A 20,944-nucleotide genomic window follows, 5' to 3' on the forward strand; every position below is an offset into this window, starting at 1 on the left:
GTCTTCAGCAAACCATTAATTTCATGCTTAAGGGGCACTTTGCATCATATGACGGATAATGAAGCGCAGATAAGGAATACAACCGCTCAAGGGTTTCGGGTACTCGCTTTTTAGTGTACATTTTATGAAGCGTAACCACATTTGCGAGAGGAAGTTTGCCTATAATCCCCATCATTGCCTTGTTTTCTGATGTGATAAAGATATGAACGCTGTCCTTTGGATTTAGGTGTTGCAAGAGTCTTTTCAACAGTGCCCACGCAATAATGTCACTATCAGCATATAAAGGCGCAATCTCATTGCAACGTACTTGTAATTGGTTATATAATGAAATATAATGCAAAGATATCATTTCAATTTTTCACACACTAAATTGTTGTTGTTTATTGCAGACCCGTGAAGATCCGAGCTAGAATAGGTCTTCAGCAAACCATTAATTTCATGCTTAAGGGGCACTTTGCATCATATGACGGATAATGAAGCGCAGATAAGGAATACAACCGCTCAAAGGTTTCGGGTACTCGCTTTTTAGTGTACATTTTATGAAGCGTAACCACATTTGCGAGAGGAAGTTTGCCTATAATCCCCATCATTGCCTTGTTTTCTGATGTGATAAAGATATGAACGCTGTCCTTTGGATTTAGGTGTTGCAAGAGTCTTTTCAACAGTGCCCACGCGATGATGTCACTATCAGCATATAAAGGCGCAATCTCATTGCAATATTCTGTGGCACCTAAACATCCATATCCTACGACAACCCCGGTATGTGATCGAGCAATAAGAATATGTTTTGCACGACTGATGATCAAGTTTTTGAGGAAGTAATCCCTCTCGCTTTCACATACTTTCTCGTCGTACGCCTTCAAGTCAGTAAACATGGAGCCTTCGAAGGGGACTATGTTGATATCCGGACTCACTTCTGCATCAGGAATTGCCCCCAGTATGACTTCCGCTGGCCCACGTTTTTGGAGTACGTCATAGTAGAAAGTGAAGCCATGGGTGTCGTAAAGGCTGACCGACCCCGCGGAGAGGGTGATGTTGGCCTCCCCGACTGCAGTGAGACCAACACGGTTCACGTCCCGTCCGATTCCTTTGCCTCTGAGGTCCCTCCTTACGATATACAGGCCACCTTCTGCTGTCTCCTCGTTAAAATACGCCAAGACTCGGCAACCTTATGAAAGAACATAATATAGATATATGTATAAACATTGGGGGAATAATCAACATAATCCTAACAAACCTTCTCATAATTAAATGAGCCAAGTATAAGATATACAGCAGATGAAGCCAAGTGATAAATGGATTAAAAGGAGCCAAAGTCTCATAACAGCGAATAATGCTCAAAACATTGTCCATTGTCTACACAGTAGCAAGTCAATATACGTATGACAAATATACACAACCTAATCAGGACCATAATGCACTATCATCATACACAATTAATTTTCAACTTAGAGACACAGCCTATACAACAAATGTTTAGAACCACCCTTCAAAACGTATCTCTAGTTATCCACCTTAGTTGTTCATCTCACATAAATAATCTGCATACTTTTGACATATCTAATCGCCTCATTATTCCGACGCTTCCCGGTGTAAACCTGATGATCTATACATAATGGTATCTACCAAAAACGTCCAGGTACGTAGATGAAGTTGTGTCTGGGATGGTTTCGAAACATGATAATTCTGTCTTTTGTTTTACCCAAACACATACTTATCCAAATATGTTGCACGTTGGATCTGAAGTATCACTGTTTAATCGAGTACAATTTCATCAGGTCTCGTGACATTTATAATCTGAACAAACATTTATTGAGATTTGCGTTTTTCTTCCTCGATGAGCTCACTAACTGGCGTTGCCGTCATTACCAAATATTTCCTGGATGTGAAGGAGTATTAGGATGTGTTATATTTTGCAGGTACGTCGTATTCATAGCCATGAACCTGCCCCTATGTGATGACTAGTTAGTAGGCTGTCTACGTCCGGATTAGCAGCATTCGATCTTGTTGTTGAATATTATGTATTACATTTAGGTGCGGGAACCTGAATCATCCTCACACATATACGGCCGACCAGATATGGTTGCTCCTGTTGCCAAAGCCAAATTTTCTAACCACTTTCCGAAATTAAGAGACCCGTGAAGATTCCGGGGTAGAATGGGTCTTCAGCAACCCATGCTTGCCGTAAAAGGTGACTATGCTTGTCGTAAAAGGCGACTAACGCGATCGGGTGGTCAGGCGTGGATCGATGCTCATGATGTCAATCACTGGATTGTCTGGTCCAGACTCGATTATGTACAGACAGCCGTCATATAGCTGGACTATTGCTGAGTGTGGCGTTAAACAAAAAAAACAATCAACCAACCGAAATTCAGAAACGACTTGTAGCAGCGTTTCAGAAATTATTTACATCCGCACAATAATTTCAAGTTGAGGCAAGTGGCTTGACCATTGATCGCGTTGTGCACTTAGGAGTAACTGCTGAATATGTTCCTTTGATTGGCAGCAATTTCATCTCTCTCCCCAAATACATTGACGATAAAAACAGGCTGTTCTGAATGTGTAAAGCACAGCTAAAAATGTTGTATCTGGTCAACACTTGCTGCTCCGCAAACATACAAAAAGAGAAAAAAAATACCAACCACATGAGTCTAAATTGAATCTTTGTGGAATTGACATGCCTATTTCACTATGTCAAATTTCCAAAAATGAAAACCAGAACATTTCCGAGCAGTGGACGGTGAAATTGCTGCGCTTGTTGTACGTGTGTTTGCACAGCTACCCATGCTACATCGTGGGAGACTTTGACAAGGGCAACGCTTCCGGCTGATTCCTGCAGATGACATATCTTTAACAATTGGACCAGACAAGTCATATAATTTCTTTCGTTTGAGGGACGAATTAGAACGAAATTATTTTCTCCTAACGTCGGAAAGCACAACAAAGGGAGGTAACCTGGTTTCGTAAGGCGTATATAAGTAAAGGCGGGAAGTTGAACCTTCATTCTCAGGTGCGGCGCAGTTGGGGCTGGTTATATTAAACATGGACGCTGACAAGCCCATATCGGAGAAGTTAGACGAGATTCTTCGTCATTTGGAAAGATCTAAAGCCGAAATAGCGCAATCAGTTGAAGATAGTTAACTTGATTTTAGTGAAGAATTTGAGAAAACGACCGAAGAGATATCCAAGTTGAAAGCTGATAAAAGAATTTGTGTGGAAACGAGAAGGTTGTAGAATACAACACTCATTCAATTCTGAGACTTTTGGACAATTTAGATAAGTTTAAGTTTGCGTTAGAATTTATGAAATACGACTACGAGGCGGGGCTTGTTGAGCGGAAAAAACTCGGATTGAGCAGAGAAAGAAGCTTATTAAGATTGCCGATACGTCGGAGGGTGGATGGGAGGCTTTAAAAAATTATGTTGCACGAGATGTGCCCATTAATAAAGAAACTGACTCACAAGTTAAGTATGACGTAGGTCATAGTGATAATCATATGTAACTGGTTGATGATTATTTTGAATATGAACAGGGTCATGCAGAAATCATTGTGAAGGATAGGCTTAAACAAAACATTGCTTTTTGATGTCGAATCGGAAGTTGAGACTACGTCACTGATATCATAGAAAATGGATACAAAATTCCGTTTTATTCAACACCACCCAATACGGTCTTAGGCAACAACAAGTCTGCTAGATTGCACCAATATTTTGTAGCAGAGGCTGTGTCTCAATTACTCTTAAAGGGTTTAAAGGTGCAGTGTGCTATAATCCTTTGTCGGTGTCAATCAAATCTTCAGGTAAGAAGAGACTGATTTTAGACTTGTCATGGGTCAACAAGCATGTCTGGAAACAATCGGTGAAATATGAAGATTGGAGAACAGCCATGATGTACATGAACAAAAATGATTGGCTTGTAAAGTTTGATATTGACTCGGCTTATCACCATATTGACATATTTCCTCTTCATATCCAATACTAAGGTTTCTCATCGGGTACTGGTCAAGAAAAAACATATTACAAGTTTCTTGTTTTGCCATTCGGGCTTACATCGGCGCCTTATGCTTTCACCAAGGTGACCTGTCAGTTGGTATAGTATTGGCGTTACAAAGGCTATAGAATTGTTACTTTTCTTGATGATGGTATTTTTTACAATTGACACGAGGTGTATGAAATTATCAATTCCTCGTAGGATTTGATTTGTTGTTTTACGCCGCACTCAGCAATATTCCAGCTATATGACGGCGGTCTGTAAATAATCGCGTCTGGACCAGACAATCCAGTGATTTACATCATAAACATCGATCCACGCAATTGGGATGGATGACATGCATCAACCAAGTCAGCGAGCCTGAACACCGATCCCGTTATTCGCCTTTTACGACAAGCATAGTCGCCTTTTACGGCAAGCATTGGTTGCTGAAGACCTATTCTAACCCGGATCTTGACGGGTCTCCTCGTAGGAAGGTGGATAAGTTACATCAGAGTATTATCCCGTTATTGAAAGGCAGCTGGTTTGTCCCGGTTAGAAAAGTGGCTTCAGTCGTGGGGCAGGTGATAAGCATGAGTTTGGTTGTAGGATCTGTCGCTCAGCTCATGACCAGGGCGTTGTCTATGCAAACGGTGAGTATAACATAATGGAATGAGTTCATGTTTGTTGTTTAAACACAGTACAGCAAACATCAACTCTAGTTTTGGTTACATGAGATAAATAAATAATCAGAGAGAACATAGTGTGATCAGTCCATAGTAACAAGATTGGTATACAGTGATGCCAGTAGTGTCGGCTACAGAGGGTATTGTGTACAGTTTGGTGAGGAACAGTCTGGTGGGCAGTGGTCGGTGGAGTTCTGCACACAGGGAATTAAAGCAGTGTATATGGTTCTGCAGAGTTTTCTCCCTTTGCTGAAGTCACACAGAATCAAATGGTTTTCTGATAATAAAAATGTTGACTTGATCGTAGCTAAAGGATCTATGAAATCTGGGCTGCAAAGCATTGCAATGGACATTTATAATCTTTGTCTCCAAGGTAAGATTCAATTGGAAATGCAGTGGATACCCCGGTCAGAAAATGAGAGATCAGATTATCCTAGCAAGCTTGTGGACATAGACGATTGGGGAATCAGCACTTACATAGTATATGGGGTCCATATGATATAGATGTATTTGCCTCGTATTATAACAACAAGGTTGCTAGGTATTATTCCAGATATTGAATCATGGATCATGTCAGTGGATGCATTTACCATGAGTTGGTCTGAAGGCAACAATTGGATAGTGCCACCTGTTTATTTGGTATCTAGGTCATTACGACATTTGAGCACGTGTTTTTGATCATGTGTTTTGGTGACGAGATAGCAGATCTACCGCCGAGTGTGACGGAATTAGCCAAAGCAATACCGAGACTGTTTAATCATGCCAGAGCTACTTCCACCTGCAGAAAGCACAAGTATGGTTTCTGTGCTTGGAGAAAGCGGGCTGTGTCTAACGGTATGCCTGTAGGATTATCGTTATCTTCCTTACATTGTGCGCTTTATTTGCTGTCAGTCATACAACGGTCGGGTTCTTTCTCGCCCGTGCAGTCAGCGTTTTATAGTATTCGACTCTTTCATGTAATTGTTGATTTACCCACTCCCACGGACAACACATTGGTGATAAATTTGTTAGAGGAAGTTGGTTAAACCCGTTAAGAAGAAAGCGCCTATTACGGTTGAAGTACTTGAAAGAATGTTTGATTGCAAAATGCAAAAACAAAATGTATATAATTTGAGAACTGTGTCTATGTGTTTGCTTGCATACGTAGGGTTGATGCCGTCTGCTGGATTGCTTGATATTTAGCATGGTGATTTGTTTGTTTTTTATTCTTTTATGACTGTATTTATAGAAAGGTCCAAGACCGAGGTATACAGAGATGGAGCTTGGTTAATTATTGGTAGATGTGTCCTGCGAAGCGTATGGAATGTTTCTTGGAAAAATCGGGATTAAAGGAAGAAACTAATTCTGAAACATATCTTTTCAGAATTCTGTTCAAGACCGGTGATGGCTATATATTTAGAGCCAAAAACAAACTGATGTCTTATACTCGGTTGAGGGAATTATTTATTGAAGCCTTTAAGCCTTATGTGCCTGATATAAAATGCTATGGTCTGCATAGTTTGAGGTCAGGTGGAGCCACAGTGGCAGCCAACAGAGGCATCCCTGATTGACTGTTTAAACGACATGGTCGCTGGAGGAGCGTTAAAAGTGCCAAAGATGCCTATGTTAAGCACAGCATTGAAAATAGAATGAAAGTTTCTCTTTCTTCAGGGCTTCGAATTTCCCATTCTTTGTTTCCTCAGTCAGTGCATCGTATAGTATCTCAATAGGTTGTAGTTGTGTATTTTGTTGTGTCAAAGGGGGGAATGCCCATGCTCAATGCCTTGACAGGATGCGATACTGTCGCCTGTATCGCTGGTAGGGGAAGGAAAACAGTGTGGAATACCTGGAATATGTACTAAAAGGTCACTGCAGAGTTTGCTCCACTAATGAACCAGTCACAATTGACAGGTGTCGAAACGTCTATGACCACACTGGAGAAATTCTATGTTCTGATATATCACAAGCGTGAGTAATGTGAAGGAAGCAAGAGTATCTTTGCACACAAAGAAAGTGATATGGATAACATTCCGCCCACACAATCTGCCCTCCTACAGCATGTGAGAAGAGCAGCCTAACCGGCTGGTTATTGTTGGTGCCAGGCTCTTAGACCAGAGGTTACATGACACGACCAGAAGGATGGGGTTGGACAAGAACCGATCGAGCAACATGGGAAGTCATATGAAACAGGCTCCCACATACCAGAGAACTACTGCAATGTGGCTGCATAAAGGGTTGTCGGGAAAAGTGCAAGTGCGTGAAAGCAGCATGAAGCTGTAATGCATTGTGCAAGTATGATGGGTGTTGCTAGAACACGTCCAAATAATATCCAACATCATTCTTCCAACTTTTTCATATTGTAGACAGTAAATTTAAAAAGCAGTTTCTTAAGAAGTGTAAAATGTACTGCTAACAACTTCAGTAGCAGAACCATTAGTGATGTCATTTGATTGTGACGTCATGGTAACAATGACGTCACAATGGTCAGCAAAGCATTGTGATGCAATTTCATTCAGTGATATCTCCTGTGGGATCCAGTTTTTGATGATAAATTGCAATAGAAAACTATTTTTCTTGAAATATACACTCTTAAAAAAACACCGCACACGTAGAATGAAGTTCATTGAACCTGACTACACAAAGAATCCGGTATATAATTGGATATATGTTATTCGAAAATGATGGTATCCTGATATTCGACAAACGGTGCGTCAAAACGCAGCCATTGTCGATTTGCAATGTCTTAAACGGAATTGTTTTCACACTTGTTCCAAAATGTCATGGACGATAACAGTAAACCCAAATACACGTGGAAGTTATATAATTCGTAACTCGTGGTAGTGGCTACAAAAAGGCAAGCATAAGCCAATAATTTGTCATTCAATTGTCAACATTTTTCAAGTTCGAAAATGCCGACACTCAGCGCTGCCGATCGGAACATCGCCATAGGACGTATCCAAAGCAGGGAATAACAGTCTTCTGTTGCACGCCACTTCAACGTCCACCACAGCACTATTTGCCGTGACCGATACACACAGTTCAATTCCACTTCAGACCATCTGAGAAGCGGCTGACCAAGAGTTACCACTCCTGCACAGGATCGCTACATTCGTTCTACCTACATCATCACAATATTAATGCCACAGCTGCGGAGATTCCAGGACAATATCCCTGGTTTGAGGAGGATATCAGACCAGACTGTCAGGAACCATCTTAGCGAGGCTGGAATTCGCCCCCGAAGACCAGTTATCGCCCCTGTTTTGCAACAGATCCATCGACAGCGACGCTTGCGTTAGGGCCATACCTTACAGCCTTGGAATTTGAGAAACTGGAGACGAGTGTGGTTTAGCGATGAATCACGATTTCTTCTCCAGATCTCAACCCAATCAGCTCAGGGCCATTGTCCCCTCTACACACAGCCCAGACAGCGAATGGGACTTCTCCCAGGAAGCGCTGCCTTGTAAAACACACCCAGAACTTTGCAGAGAATATGACGATTCCCCAACACTGCAGCTTTCTGCATTATCCAGAGTGCTACAAGGGCTGTATTCCTGGTATCAAACCCGGGTACTTTCACAATGTCAGTCAACAGAGTGAGAGGTACCAAATCTAAGGCACCGAGAACAATGGAGAGTTGGACAACTTGGTACTTGGGATGCAAGCGTGACATTTTGAAAGCGAGCTGCGCATATTTGCCATGTTTTTCCTCAATCTTGTCAATCACATTAGTGTCAAAAGTGACAGAAATTTCAATCAGACAAGATCAGGTTTGTTGGCCTGGATACGTCTGAGGCTGTATACGGGTCGTACCATTGATAGACCTCTGTGTCAAAACCACAAGCATTGTGAAGACGGTAATTAAATGATCGAGCCACTCCATCATGTCGCTTAAGATACTGTGTTTGAGCCAAAGCTGGGCATCCACTGACAATGTGTTGGACAGCCTCATTAAATTCATTACATAATCTACATTTCATATTTACATTTTGATGCAAAATCACACATTGATGGTTTCGAGTGGGAAGTGACTGGCCCTGAGCAGCTAAACCTCCTGTTTCACACTTCATGCCGACTTTATCCAAGCGAAGGACTCTGCAGGGATGCTGACGCTCATTTTCGGACAGGCGTGGCATTTCATAATGTTGAATAATTGCCTAATTTTGTTGTTTTTCTGAGTGGTTGTTGTCAGCACGATGCTAAACAATGCATATGGAATCCCGTTAACTCACATGTTTTTATACCCATTCTTGGGTAGTGAAATGCATGCGGCATTAAGTCAACTTTTGCATGGAATGCATGCTTTTTTGTAGCAGTTGCGTTTTTGTGACTTGATTAAATACATGTACTACAATATTGAAAACCAAACTTTACTTGTGTCACAGGAACTTTTATTGTTGTAGTTAACGTTTCCTGTATCATAACAACACGCATATACTGTCTGTTGTTATTTCCCTTTTACACCATTGCAGATTAAGTGAATGGTTATTTATTTTCCATATGAAGTGGTGGGCAGTTCTCAATGTTATTACGGGTGTCTCCTCTTTACCTACAGGTGTTAGGAATCGGCATGCCACAACTGTCGTGCCGTCCTTATGCTCATGGCCGCATCACACAATGACATTCATTGTGTGAATAACATCGTTCCTAGCTTTCACAGAGATGATGCCACAAAGAGATTAGTCTACTGTCGTACTACATGTATGGCATTACCTGAACGTGTCAATGTCATACATCAATACTCTATCTACTTGCTGGTCATGGTTGAGGATGTATGTACACAAATCCATAAGCGGTAGGGGGCGGTCGGGTAGCCTAGTGGTTAAAGCGTTCGCTCGTCACGCCGAAGATCCGGGTTCGATTCTCGACATGGGTACAATGGGTACAATGCGTGAAGCCGTGATATTGCTGGAATATTGCTAAAAGCAGCGTAAAACCATACTCACTCACTCACTCATAAGCGGTAGAGATATTCTTTCACTGTCTGCTGATCCACGCTGTTGGTCATGTGCACAGACCAATAAACGCCATTGCTCAACATCCCACGACCTATTCAAGCAGTCAGCACACCAAAAACCACAGGTGGCCCACATCTGGCATCTTATCGGCATACATAATTTGTGAGTGAGTGAACATGATTTTACCCAGTTTTTGCAATATTTCAGCAATATCACGTCAGGGGACACCATAAAATGGCTTCACACATTATACTCCTGTGCGGTATCCAACCTTTGGTGTGTCAAGCCGCTAGGCTACTCCACCGCCCCACAGAATATGTACATCTCTTGACAGTTCACACACTGATTCGAACACACTCTTGGAGTGTATGACTTTAACGTCCTTCGTCGCTGTACCATCAAAATAAATTCTCTGTGATTCGACAGTGAAGTTTCTACAGACATCACCTTTCATGTTGCCGCCTCTCACATCAGCATTTAGCAAACTTTATTTTATGTAACCGAGGATATTGTCATCATATTCGATCAGGACAAGTGACACATGAACGTTTGTGAATGGGAGTGATATATATTTGCAATGTCATTTAAAATCCGGTACGCTACCGGCAAAAAACATGGAAACTGATGAAATGATAGCAAAGGTGTAATGATAATTTATTTCGGTCGTGTAGATCAGTATCTGGTGTGTCGATCATGTTACATGACGCCTCGGTGGCCAACTGTTGATTTACTAGCGTGAGGTTGCCCTTGGTGTTGTCCGCCATTCGGCCTAAAGAGGGTTTCCTTAAATTGACCACGTTGGCAGGTGGAGGTTCTGGCATAGCCTCTTGATTGTGAGTTCCCCCTTCGGCGATAACTTTGACTTCTGTGTGCATGTGCATCACGTGCTGTACATGTATTATGTGATTTTGTGTTCAGATACAACGCCACCGCTTTGTAAATATACACCTCAACGACACCTTGATTCAAATCATTAGTACCCTTATTTTTTGTCGATAGTATACATTCATTATCTTGTGTGATTATGTACTGTATCTTTATTATATATTTTCATTTACTGTGATTATTCGTGTGTTTTCGTCATTGTCGTTGGGACTCTAGTATTATTTGCATAATTGTCTTTGTCTAAAAGTATCAATGTGTTTCACTCAAACTAATTACCATATCCCATATTGGATAATAGATCCTGCTTCCCTTCCTTCATGAAATTATCATTAAACCGCCCGCATGTTATCAGCGGGCCATTGTAACTTGATAATGCCCTCATATTGCTTGACGACGGGCCATTATTACGCTTGTTGTTAGGTAACTTCATGTTGATTAGTGACGGCATGTTTGTAAAAGTGGGTCAGTGACATTCGTTTTGATTGCAGTACATGTTTTAAAACCGATGTTGTTTCTTTTTATTTGATAACAAATTCCATCGTTATTACCTATAATAACGGCTCCTTCGTCGGGCACTTAATGGAAGAACTGGGGCTTCTGCAAATGATAATTTCCTGTAAAATACCGTTACCCTTATAACACACCATGTGTAGTCCCCTGATGGGTTTCGAACTACGGGCCTTCTGGTCTGAGTTTATGCTTTACGTCACATCGGCCATATTTCAGCCATATCGTGACAGTATTTATCCATATATTCAAACCAAATAAGAACCTGTCGGTGAAGGACAGTAAAATTACTAGAATATCACAGATGTATATGTAAAACTAGCATACAACTATAAAAAGATATCACTATAAATTACGGTACAATATAAAAAAGGGCTATAGTTCAACAGCAGCTGAAGGTAGATCACCATGCTAGGGTGCATGGGGACTTGCAGTACTTTTGCTACCTGCATGGACCCCAGCCGGATTCGGCAGGTAGAAGGTATAAACGTACACGCTATATGATTCCCTTCAAACATACAGATTGAGTAGATAAATGTCTCCAAGACTTTCTGGAGCATCATGAATCAGTAACATTATTCCTTTAACAAAAGGATGGTCCAGTATTTACAACAAAAGAAGTGAAGAGTCTTCCAGTCAATATAGCTAGTATGTTTTCTATTAGTTCTTAAAAGGTTTGTAAAATATTGTTTAAAAACTGATTTTTTATATCATTCTTTTAATTCATCTTTGAAATTTACATTTACAGATAATATGCAACTGATTAATGATCCCTTGACATTGAATTGACATTGGCATGTGTGAGTACCACGCCATAGATAGATACATAGCTAATCTTTATTTCCTCTAATTGAATAAAGATTACAATATGCAGAGATAATTAAGTTACATGTTTAACATGGATTTTGGGTATATTTAAGCATGTTCATAAACATACAAGTTGTCTTACGTTATTGTACATGTCTTACTGGTGTCAAAATATGTAGCACTCTTAATCAAACAATCTCCAAAAGGAGGAAGTAAAGATGATGAACAGCCAAGTTGACCGGACAGAGTGTGTATATGACGAACTCTCTAACTTTATATTTGTCCCTTAAAGAACCCACTAAGTTGATTTAAAATTTTACAGTTAAGAGAACATAAGATGCGTTTCACATTCGAAATGTTTGAACATTAGACACATTTTTAACGATATTGGCTATCTTGTTCTATGAAAGTTTCACAGTGGAAATGTTATTGGAATTCATTTTGTATGCAGGGAACGCTGTAACGTTTACATTAACTTCTATATCTGGGGCTATTGGTCCATCTATAAGTCTTAACGAGTAGATAATGATGAGATGCTCTGAATTCAAGAAAAGGAAATTATACAAATTAAGGGTTAAAAAGGTTCATTTCCGAAATGAGGCACATTCTTGAAATCCTTTGAAGCTTGATGCGACTTTATTTGTGTTGATAGAAGATATTCTGTGTAGTCGTATGTTGTTACCTTGTTAAAACAACATACATTGGACAACCTTTTTCAAAAACAACACAACAGTGTACATTTGATATTATTGGTTAGTTTATTGTTTGTGTTAAGTTAGTGAGTTAAAATGTTACATCGCATCGGCAATATTGCCGCCACATCGCAATGAGAACAATATAATCATTTCTAAATTCCTGTCAACAAGGACAGTACAACTATAGTTGCCATAACATATTTCAGAAGTAAGACACAATTCAAAAGTGCTAAAGAACAATCTTTAGGACAGATTACACCAGATTGTTGTTGTTTCCTGTATGTTTGAAATGTGTAATTGCCTCTGTCATCCCACGGTTTCACGCGTTAACCTGATGATGTTTGAACAATATAAGTATTGCAGCTACCAAGAATGTCCAGGTACGTAGATGTAGTTGTGTATGAAAATGCATCAGACAGTGGAAAATGGTAGGGCTGACAGGGAATACACCCGCTCAAGGGTTTGGGGTACTCTCTTTTTAGTGTACATTTTATGGATCAAATTCACATCTTTTAAAAAAAGTTTGCCTATAATCCCCATCATTGCTTTGTTTTCTGATGTGATAAAGATATGAACGCTGTCCTTTGGATTTAGGTGTTGCAAGAGTCTTTTCAAGAGTGCCCACGCGATGATGTCACTATCAGCATATAAAGGCGCAATCTCATTGCAATATTCTGTGGCACCTAAACATCCATATCCTACGACAACCCCGGTATGTGATCGAGCAATAAGAATATGTTTTGCATGGCTGATGATCCAGTTTTGGAGGAAGTAATCCCTCTCGCTTTCACATACTTTGTCGTCGTATACCTTCAACTCAGTAAACATGGAGCCTTCGAAGGGGACAATACTGATATCTGGACTCACTTCTGCATCAGGAATTGCCCCCAGTATGGCTCCTGCTGGCCCACGTTTTTGGTATACGTCATAGTAGAAAGTGAAGCCATGGGTGTCGTAAAGGCTGACCGAGATCGCGGAGAGGGTGATGTTGGCCTCCCCGACTGCAGTGAGACCAACACGGTTCACGTCCCGTCCGATTCCTTTGCCTCTGAGGTCCCTCCTTACGATATACAGGCCACCTTCTGCTGTCTCCTCGTTAAAATACGCCAAGACTCGGCAACCTGATGAAAGAACATAATATAGATATATGTATAAACATTGGGGGAATAATCAACATAATCCTAACAAACCTTCTCATAATTAAATGAGCCAAGTATAAGATATACAGCAGATGAATCCATGTGATAAAGGAACCAAAGTCTCATAACAGCGAATAATGCTCAAAACATTGTCCATGAAAACAGGTAACCTACTTCGATTACACAGAAGCAAGTTAATATACGTATGACAAATATACACACCTTGTAAAGGTGCACTATCATCATACACAATTAATTTTTAACTTAGAGACATAGCCTATACAACAAATGTTAAGAACCACCCTTCAACACGTATATCTAGTTATCCACTTTAGTTTTTCATCTCACATAAATAATCTGCATTCTTTTGACATATCTAATCGCCTCATTATTCCGACGCTTCCTTGTGTAAACCTGATGATCTATACAACTTTATTGAGATTTGTGTTTTTCTTCCGCGATGAGCTCACTAACAAGCGTTGCGGTCATGACCAAATATTTCCTAGAAGTGAAGCAGTATTAGCCTGTGTTATATTTTGCAAGTACGTCGTATTCATAGCCATGAACCTGCCCCTATATGAGTGAGTGAGTGAGTGAGTGAGTGAGTATGGTTTTACCCCGCTTTTAGCAATATTCTAGCAATATCACGGCAGGGGACACCAGAATTGGGCTTCACACATTGTACCCATGTCGGGAATCGAACCCGGATCTTCGGCGTGACGAGCGAACGCTTTAACCACTAGGCTACCCGACCGCCCCTGCCCCTATATGATAACTAGTTAGAAGGCGGTCTACGTCCTGATTAGCAGCATTCGATCGTGTTGAATATTATGTATTACATTTAGGTGCGGGAACCGGAATCATCCTCACACATATACGGCCGACCAGATATGGTTGCACCTGTTGCCAAAGCCAAATGTTCCTTTGATTGGCAGCAATTTTATCCCTCTCCCCAAATACATTGACGATAAAAACAGGCTGTTCTGAATGTGCAAAGCACAGCTAAAAATGTTTTATCTGGTCAACACTTGCTGCTCTGCAAACATACAAAAAGAGAAAATAAAAACCCACCACATGAGTCTAAATTGAATCTAAGTGGAATTGACATGCCTATATCACTATGTCAAATTTCCAAAAATGAAAACCAGAACATTTCCGTGCAGTGAACGGTGATATTGCTGCGCTTGTTGTACGTGTGTTTGCACAGCTACCCATGCTACATCGTGGGAGACTTTGGCAAAGGCAACGCTTCCGGCTGATTCCTGCAGATGACATATCTTTAACAATTGGACCAAACAAGAGTCATATAATTTCTTTCGTTTGAGGGACGAATTAGAACGAAATTATCTTCTCCTAACCTCGGAAAGCACAACAAAGGGAGGTAACCTGGCGTAACCTGGCGTATATAAGTAAAGGAGGGAAGTTGAACCTTCATTCTCAGCCCTTAAAAAAAACCGCACACGTAGAATGAAGTTCATTGAACCTGACTACACAAAAAATCCGGTATATAATTGGATATATGTTATTCGAAAATGATGGTATCCTGATATTCGACAAACGGTGCGTGAAAACGCAGCCATTGTCGATTTGCAATGTCTTAAATGTAATTGTTTTCACACTTGTTCAAAAATGTCATGGACGAAAACAGTAAACCAAAATACTCGTGGAAGTTATGACATTCCTAACTCGTGGGATTGGCTATAAAAAGGCAAGCATAAGCCAATAATTTGTCATTCAATTGTCAATATTTTTCAAGTTCGAGAATGCCTAACGGAACATCGCCATAGGACGTATCCAAAGCAGGGAATCACAGTCTTCTGTTACACGCCACTTCAACGTCCACCACAGCACCATTTGCCGCCTTTGTGACCGATACACAAAGTTCAATTCCACTTCAGACCGTCTGAGAACAGCTGACCAAAGGTTACCACCCCTGCACAGGATCGCTACATCGACTGTTACACCTACATCCCCACAATGCCACAGCTGCGGAGACTGCAGGACAATATCCCTGGTTTAAGGAGGATATCAGACCAGACTGTCAGGAACCATCTTAGCGAGGCTGGAATTCGACCCCAAAGACCAGTTATCACCCCTGTTTTGCAACAGATCCATCGACAGCGACGCTTGCGTTAGGGCCATTCCTTACAGGCTTGGAATTTGGGAAACTGGAGACGAGTGTGGTTTAGCGATGAATCACAATTTCTTCTTCAGCGGTGAGATGGAAGACAACGTGTTCATCGTCGTTGAGATGAGCGTTTTGCCCTACATTGTGTACGTGAATTCGGCAATTTCGTTGGCGGTAGTGTCATGGTGTGGGTGTGGGGTGGTTCAGGGAAATTTGACAGCAAGTCGCTACATGAATCAACCTCACCTTCTTCCAATCATTGACCGCCAGAGGGAGCTGTTTCAACAGGACAACGCTCCACCGCACACAGCTGGTGTCATGGTAGACTACCTCATAATGCCAACATCAACGCCTTGCCCTGGCCGTCGAGATCTCCAGATCTCAACCCAATCGAACACCTGTGATGAACTCGATCGACGTGTACGTCAACGTAAGAACACACTGCAGACACTCCCACAACTGGCCAACGCGTCACAAGCAGAATTCGCGCACTTATCCAGTCAGTGCTGAGGAGCCTTGATTGTTGCCCAGGTGGCCTTATTTGACATGACAATGAACAATTTTCAATGCCTGTGTACCACGGCATGTGACTATCCAGCTCCAAATTTCATATTTGTATCTATGATATCAATTTAAATATATCGACTTTATTAGGTACAATTAACGTACTAAAAATCTACCTGTGCATTTTTTTTTTGAAGAGTGTATGTGTTGTGATGTTGAGAATTGTCCTTCAAGACTCAAGTGTAATGAAAGTGGGAGTGAAATGAAGAGTTGATAATTGTTCACAAATGATGCATACATTGTGCTGTTCGAATAAATAGTAATCATTTGTTTTGGGCGGTATTTCATCTTAGAAACGTATTTTAATCAGTTAAATCAGCACCCGAATACACAATCGACTCATGCTTACCCTAGCAATCATGACCTTGACCGCCGACTTACTTCTCATCCCCTATACGAGTTGTGTGCATCTTTACACAGATCACTGAAGTCAGTTGGAATTTGTCACTTACCGATTATTTCGCCAGTTTCCGATTCTGCAACAACCCAAGCCCTTGAATCCATATCAAACACGCAATACATTGAGCCAATTGGAATTTCCCACTCTTCAGCATCAGTCAAGGTTTTAATTGCTCCTATATCAGCTCGAGTTGCCTTTCTCACAGTGTACTTTGGAACAACAGCCATGTCAGTGTTGAAGGGAGATCGGGAGGGAACAGAGACCACAGTGAGTTCTTTACAACTGAGGGCGATCGGGACGCAATGAGTCCGTACGGGTCAAGTCTGAGTGTCACAGGGTCGTGTTATCTACTTTTATAATAAGGCCATCGGACTCAGGGTTCACTGATATGACCAGCTAGTGGTGTGAGAGTGTACGTGTAACGTATCTCATGGTTTTCAAAGGTCATGACGCATTATTTGAATGTCGGGGATGGTTAGCAAGAAGTTCAATAAGCATGGATTAATATGCTGTACAAACACTACATTCGTTTTCTTCTTTGTTCAGAAACAAATCGTTAGTTTTATTTAGAGATTAAAATATAAAATGCAGCAAAGAGGGTTTGGGTGATCCTGGCACAGTCAGGCTGGTTAGGCTCATCATCAGCTCAGGGCCCTTGTCCCCTCTACACACAGCCCAGACAGCGAATGGGACTTCTCCCAGGAAGCGCTGCCTAGTAAAACCCACCCAGAACTTTGCAGAGAACATGAAGATTCCCCAACACTGCAGCTTTCTGCATCATCCAGAGTGCCACAAGGGCTGTATTCCTGGTATCAAACCCGGGTACTTTCACAATGTCAGTCAACAGATTGAGAGGTACCAAATCTAAGGCACCGAGAACAATGGAGAGTTGGACAACTTGGTACTTGGGATGCAAGTGTGACATTTTGAAAGCGAGCTGCGCATATTTGCCATGTTTTTCCTCAATCTTGTCAATCACATTCGTGTCAAAAGGGACAGAAATTTCAATCAGACAAGATCAGGTTTGTTGGCCTGGATACGTCTGAGGCTGTATACGGGTCGTACCAAGGATGGACCTCTGTGTCAAAACCACAAGCATTGTGAAGACGGTAATTAAATGATCGAGCCACTCCATCATATCGCTTAAGATACTGTGTTTGAGCCAAAGCTGGGCATCCACTGACAATGTGTTGGACAGCCTCATTAAATTCATTACATAATCTACATTTCATATTTACATTTTGATGCAAAATCACACATTGATGGTTTCGAGTGGGAAGTGACTGGCCCTGAGCAGCTAAACCTCCTGTTTCACACTTCATGCCGACTTTATCCAAGCGAAGGACTCTGCAGGGATGCTGACGCTCATTTTCGGACAGGCGTGGCATTTCATAATGTTGAATAATTGCCTAATTTTGTTGTTTTTCTGAGTGGTTGTTGTCAGCACGATGCTAAACAATGCATATGGAATCCCCTTAACTCACATGTTTTTATACCCATTCTTGGGTAGTGAAATGCATGCGGTTTGCATAAAAGTCAACTTTTGCATGGAATGCATGCTTTTTTGTAGCAGTTGCGTTTTTGTGACTTGATTAAATACATGTACTACAATATTGAAAACCAAACTTTACTTGTGTCACAGGAACTTTTATTGTTGTAGTTAACGTTTCCTGTGTCATAACAACACGCATATACTGTCTGTTGTTATTTCCCTTTTACACCATTGCAGATTAAGTGAATGGTTTTTTATTTTCCATATGAAGTGGTGGGCAGTTCTCAATGTTATTACGGGTGTCTCCTCTTTACCTACAGGTGTTAGTAATCGGCATGCCACAACTGTCGTGCCGTCCTTATGCTCATGGCCGCATCACACAATGACATTCATTGTGTGAATAACATCGTTCCTAGCTTTCACAGAGATGATGCCACAAAGAGATTAGTCTACTGTCGTACTACATGTATGGCATTACCTGAACGTGTCAATGTCATACATCAATACTCTATCTACTTGCTGGTCATGGTTGAGGATGTATGTACACAAATCCATAAGCGGTAGGGGGCGGTCGGGTAGCCTAGTGGTTAAAGCGTTCGCTCGTCACGCCGAAGATCCGGGTTCGATTCTCGACATGGGTACAATGGGTACAATGTGTGAAGCCGTGATATTGCTGGAATATTGCTAAAAGCAGCGTAAAACCATACTCACTCACTCACTCATAAGCGGTAGAGATATTCTTTCACTGTCTGCTGATCCACGCTGTTGGTCATGTGCACAGACCAATAAACGCCATTGCTCAACATCCCACGACCTATTCAAGCAGTCAGCACACCAAAAACCACAGGTGGCCCACATCTGGCATCTTATCGGCATACATAATTTGTGAGTGAGTGAACATGATTTTACCCAGTTTTTGCAATATTTCAGCAATATCACGTCAGGGGACACCATAAAATGGCTTCACACATTATACTCCTGTGCGATATCCAACCTTTGGTGTGTCAAGCCGCTAGGCTACTCCACCGCCCCACAGAATATGTACATCTCTTGACAGTTCACACACTGATTCGAACACACTCTTGGAGTGTATGACTTTAACGTCCTTCGTCGCTGTACCATCAAAATAAATTCTCTGTGATTCGACAGTGAAGTTTCTACAGACATCACCTTTCATGTTGCCGCCTCTCACATCAGCATTTAGCAAACTTTATTTTATGTAACCGAGGATATTGTCATCATATTCGATCAGGACAAGTGACACATGAACGTTTGTGAATGGGAGTGATATATATTTGCAATGTCATTTAAAATCCGGTACGCTACCGGCAAAAAACATGGAAACTGGTGAAATGATAGCAAAGGTGTAATGATAATTTATTTCGGTCGTGTAGATCAGTATCTGGTGTGTCGATCATGTTACATGACGCCTCGGTGGCCAACTGTTGATTTACTAGCGTGAGGTTGCCCTTGGTGTTGTCCGCCATTCGGCCTAAAGAGGGTTTCCTTAAATTGACCACGTTGGCAGGTGGAGGTTCTGGCATAGCCTCTTGATTGTGAGTTCCCCCTTCGGCGATAACTTTGACTTCTGTGTGCATGTGCATCACGTGCTGTACATGTATTATGTGATTTTGCGTTCAGATACAACGCCACCGCTTTGTAAATATACACCTCAACGACACCTTGATTCAAATCATTAGTACCCTTATTTTTTGTCGATAGTATACATTCATTATCTTGTGTGATTATGTACTGTATCTTTATTATATATTTTCATTTACTGTGATTATTCGTGTGTTTTGGTCATTGTCGTTGGGACTCTAGTATTATTTGCATAATTGTCTTTGTCTAAAAGTATCAATGTGTTTCACTCAAACTAATTACCATATCCCATATTGGATAATAGATCCTGCTTCCCTTCCTTCATGAAATTATCATTAAACCGCCCGCATGTTATCAGCGGGCCATTGTAACTTGATAATGCCCTCATATTGCTTGACGACGGGCCATTATTACGCCTGTTGTTAGGTAACTTCATGTTGATTAGTGACGGCATGTTTGTAAAAGTGGGTCAGTGACATTCGTGTTGATTGCAGTACATGTTTTAAAACCGATGTTGTTTCTTTTTATTTGATAACAAATTCCATCGTTATTACCTATAATAACGGCTCCTTCGTCGGGCACTTAATGGAAGAACTGGGGCTTCTGCAAATGATAATTTCCTGTAAAATACCGTTACCCTTATAACACACCATGTGTAGTCCCCTGATGGGTTTCGAACTACGGGCCTTCTGGTCTGAGTTTATGCTTTACGTCACATCGGCCATATTTCAGCCATATCGTGACAGTATTTATCCATATATTCAAACCAAATAAGAACCTGTCGGTGAAGGACAGTAAAATTACTAGAATATCACAGATGTATATGTAAAACTAGCATACAACTATAAAAAGATATCACTATAAATTACGGTACAATATAAAAAAGGGCTATAGTTCAACAGCAGCTGAAGGTAGATCACCATGCTAGGGTGCATGGGGACTTGCAGTACTTTTGCTACCTGCATGGACCCCAGCCGGATTCGGCAGGTAGAAGGTATAAACGTACACGCTATATGATTCCCTTCAAACATACAGACTGAGTAGATAAATGTCTCCAAGACTTTCTGGAGCATCATGAATCAGTAACATTATTCCTTTAACAAAAGGATGGTCCAGTATTTACAACAAAAGAAGTG

At 41.2% G+C, this 20,944-nt stretch overlaps 1 protein-coding gene across 1 annotated transcript; it reads right to left on the reverse strand.

The window, feature by feature from the left end:
• Positions 1-419: 419 nt before the first annotated feature.
• On the reverse strand, positions 420-17,011 carry LOC124141647. The gene is made up of 2 exons (XM_048383216.1): positions 16,767-17,011; positions 420-1,168 (listed from the first exon to the last, which is right to left on the reverse strand). Exons 1-2 carry the CDS (start codon positions 16,939-16,941, stop codon positions 420-422), a joined length of 924 nt encoding a protein of 307 aa, XP_048239173.1. The 5' UTR covers positions 16,942-17,011.
• Between the last annotated feature and the right edge of the window lie 3,933 nt (positions 17,012-20,944).

Source organism: Haliotis rufescens, unplaced genomic scaffold, assembly GCF_023055435.1.
Source record: "Haliotis rufescens isolate VD_foot unplaced genomic scaffold, xgHalRufe1.0.p SCAF_46, whole genome shotgun sequence".
In the NCBI taxonomy this organism is placed as follows: domain Eukaryota; kingdom Metazoa; phylum Mollusca; class Gastropoda; order Lepetellida; family Haliotidae; genus Haliotis; species Haliotis rufescens.

Bases quoted from the DNA above. Each gene is read 5' to 3' on its own strand.
- LOC124141647 (XM_048383216.1), bottom strand. From the start codon at position 16,941: ATGGCTGTTGTTCCAAAGTACACTGTGAGAAAGGCAACTCGAGCTGAT. The intron at 1,169-16,766 runs GTAAGTGACAAA...TTCTTTCATAAG, and splicing joins GGAAACTGGCGAAATAATCG to GTTGCCGAGTCTTGGCGTAT.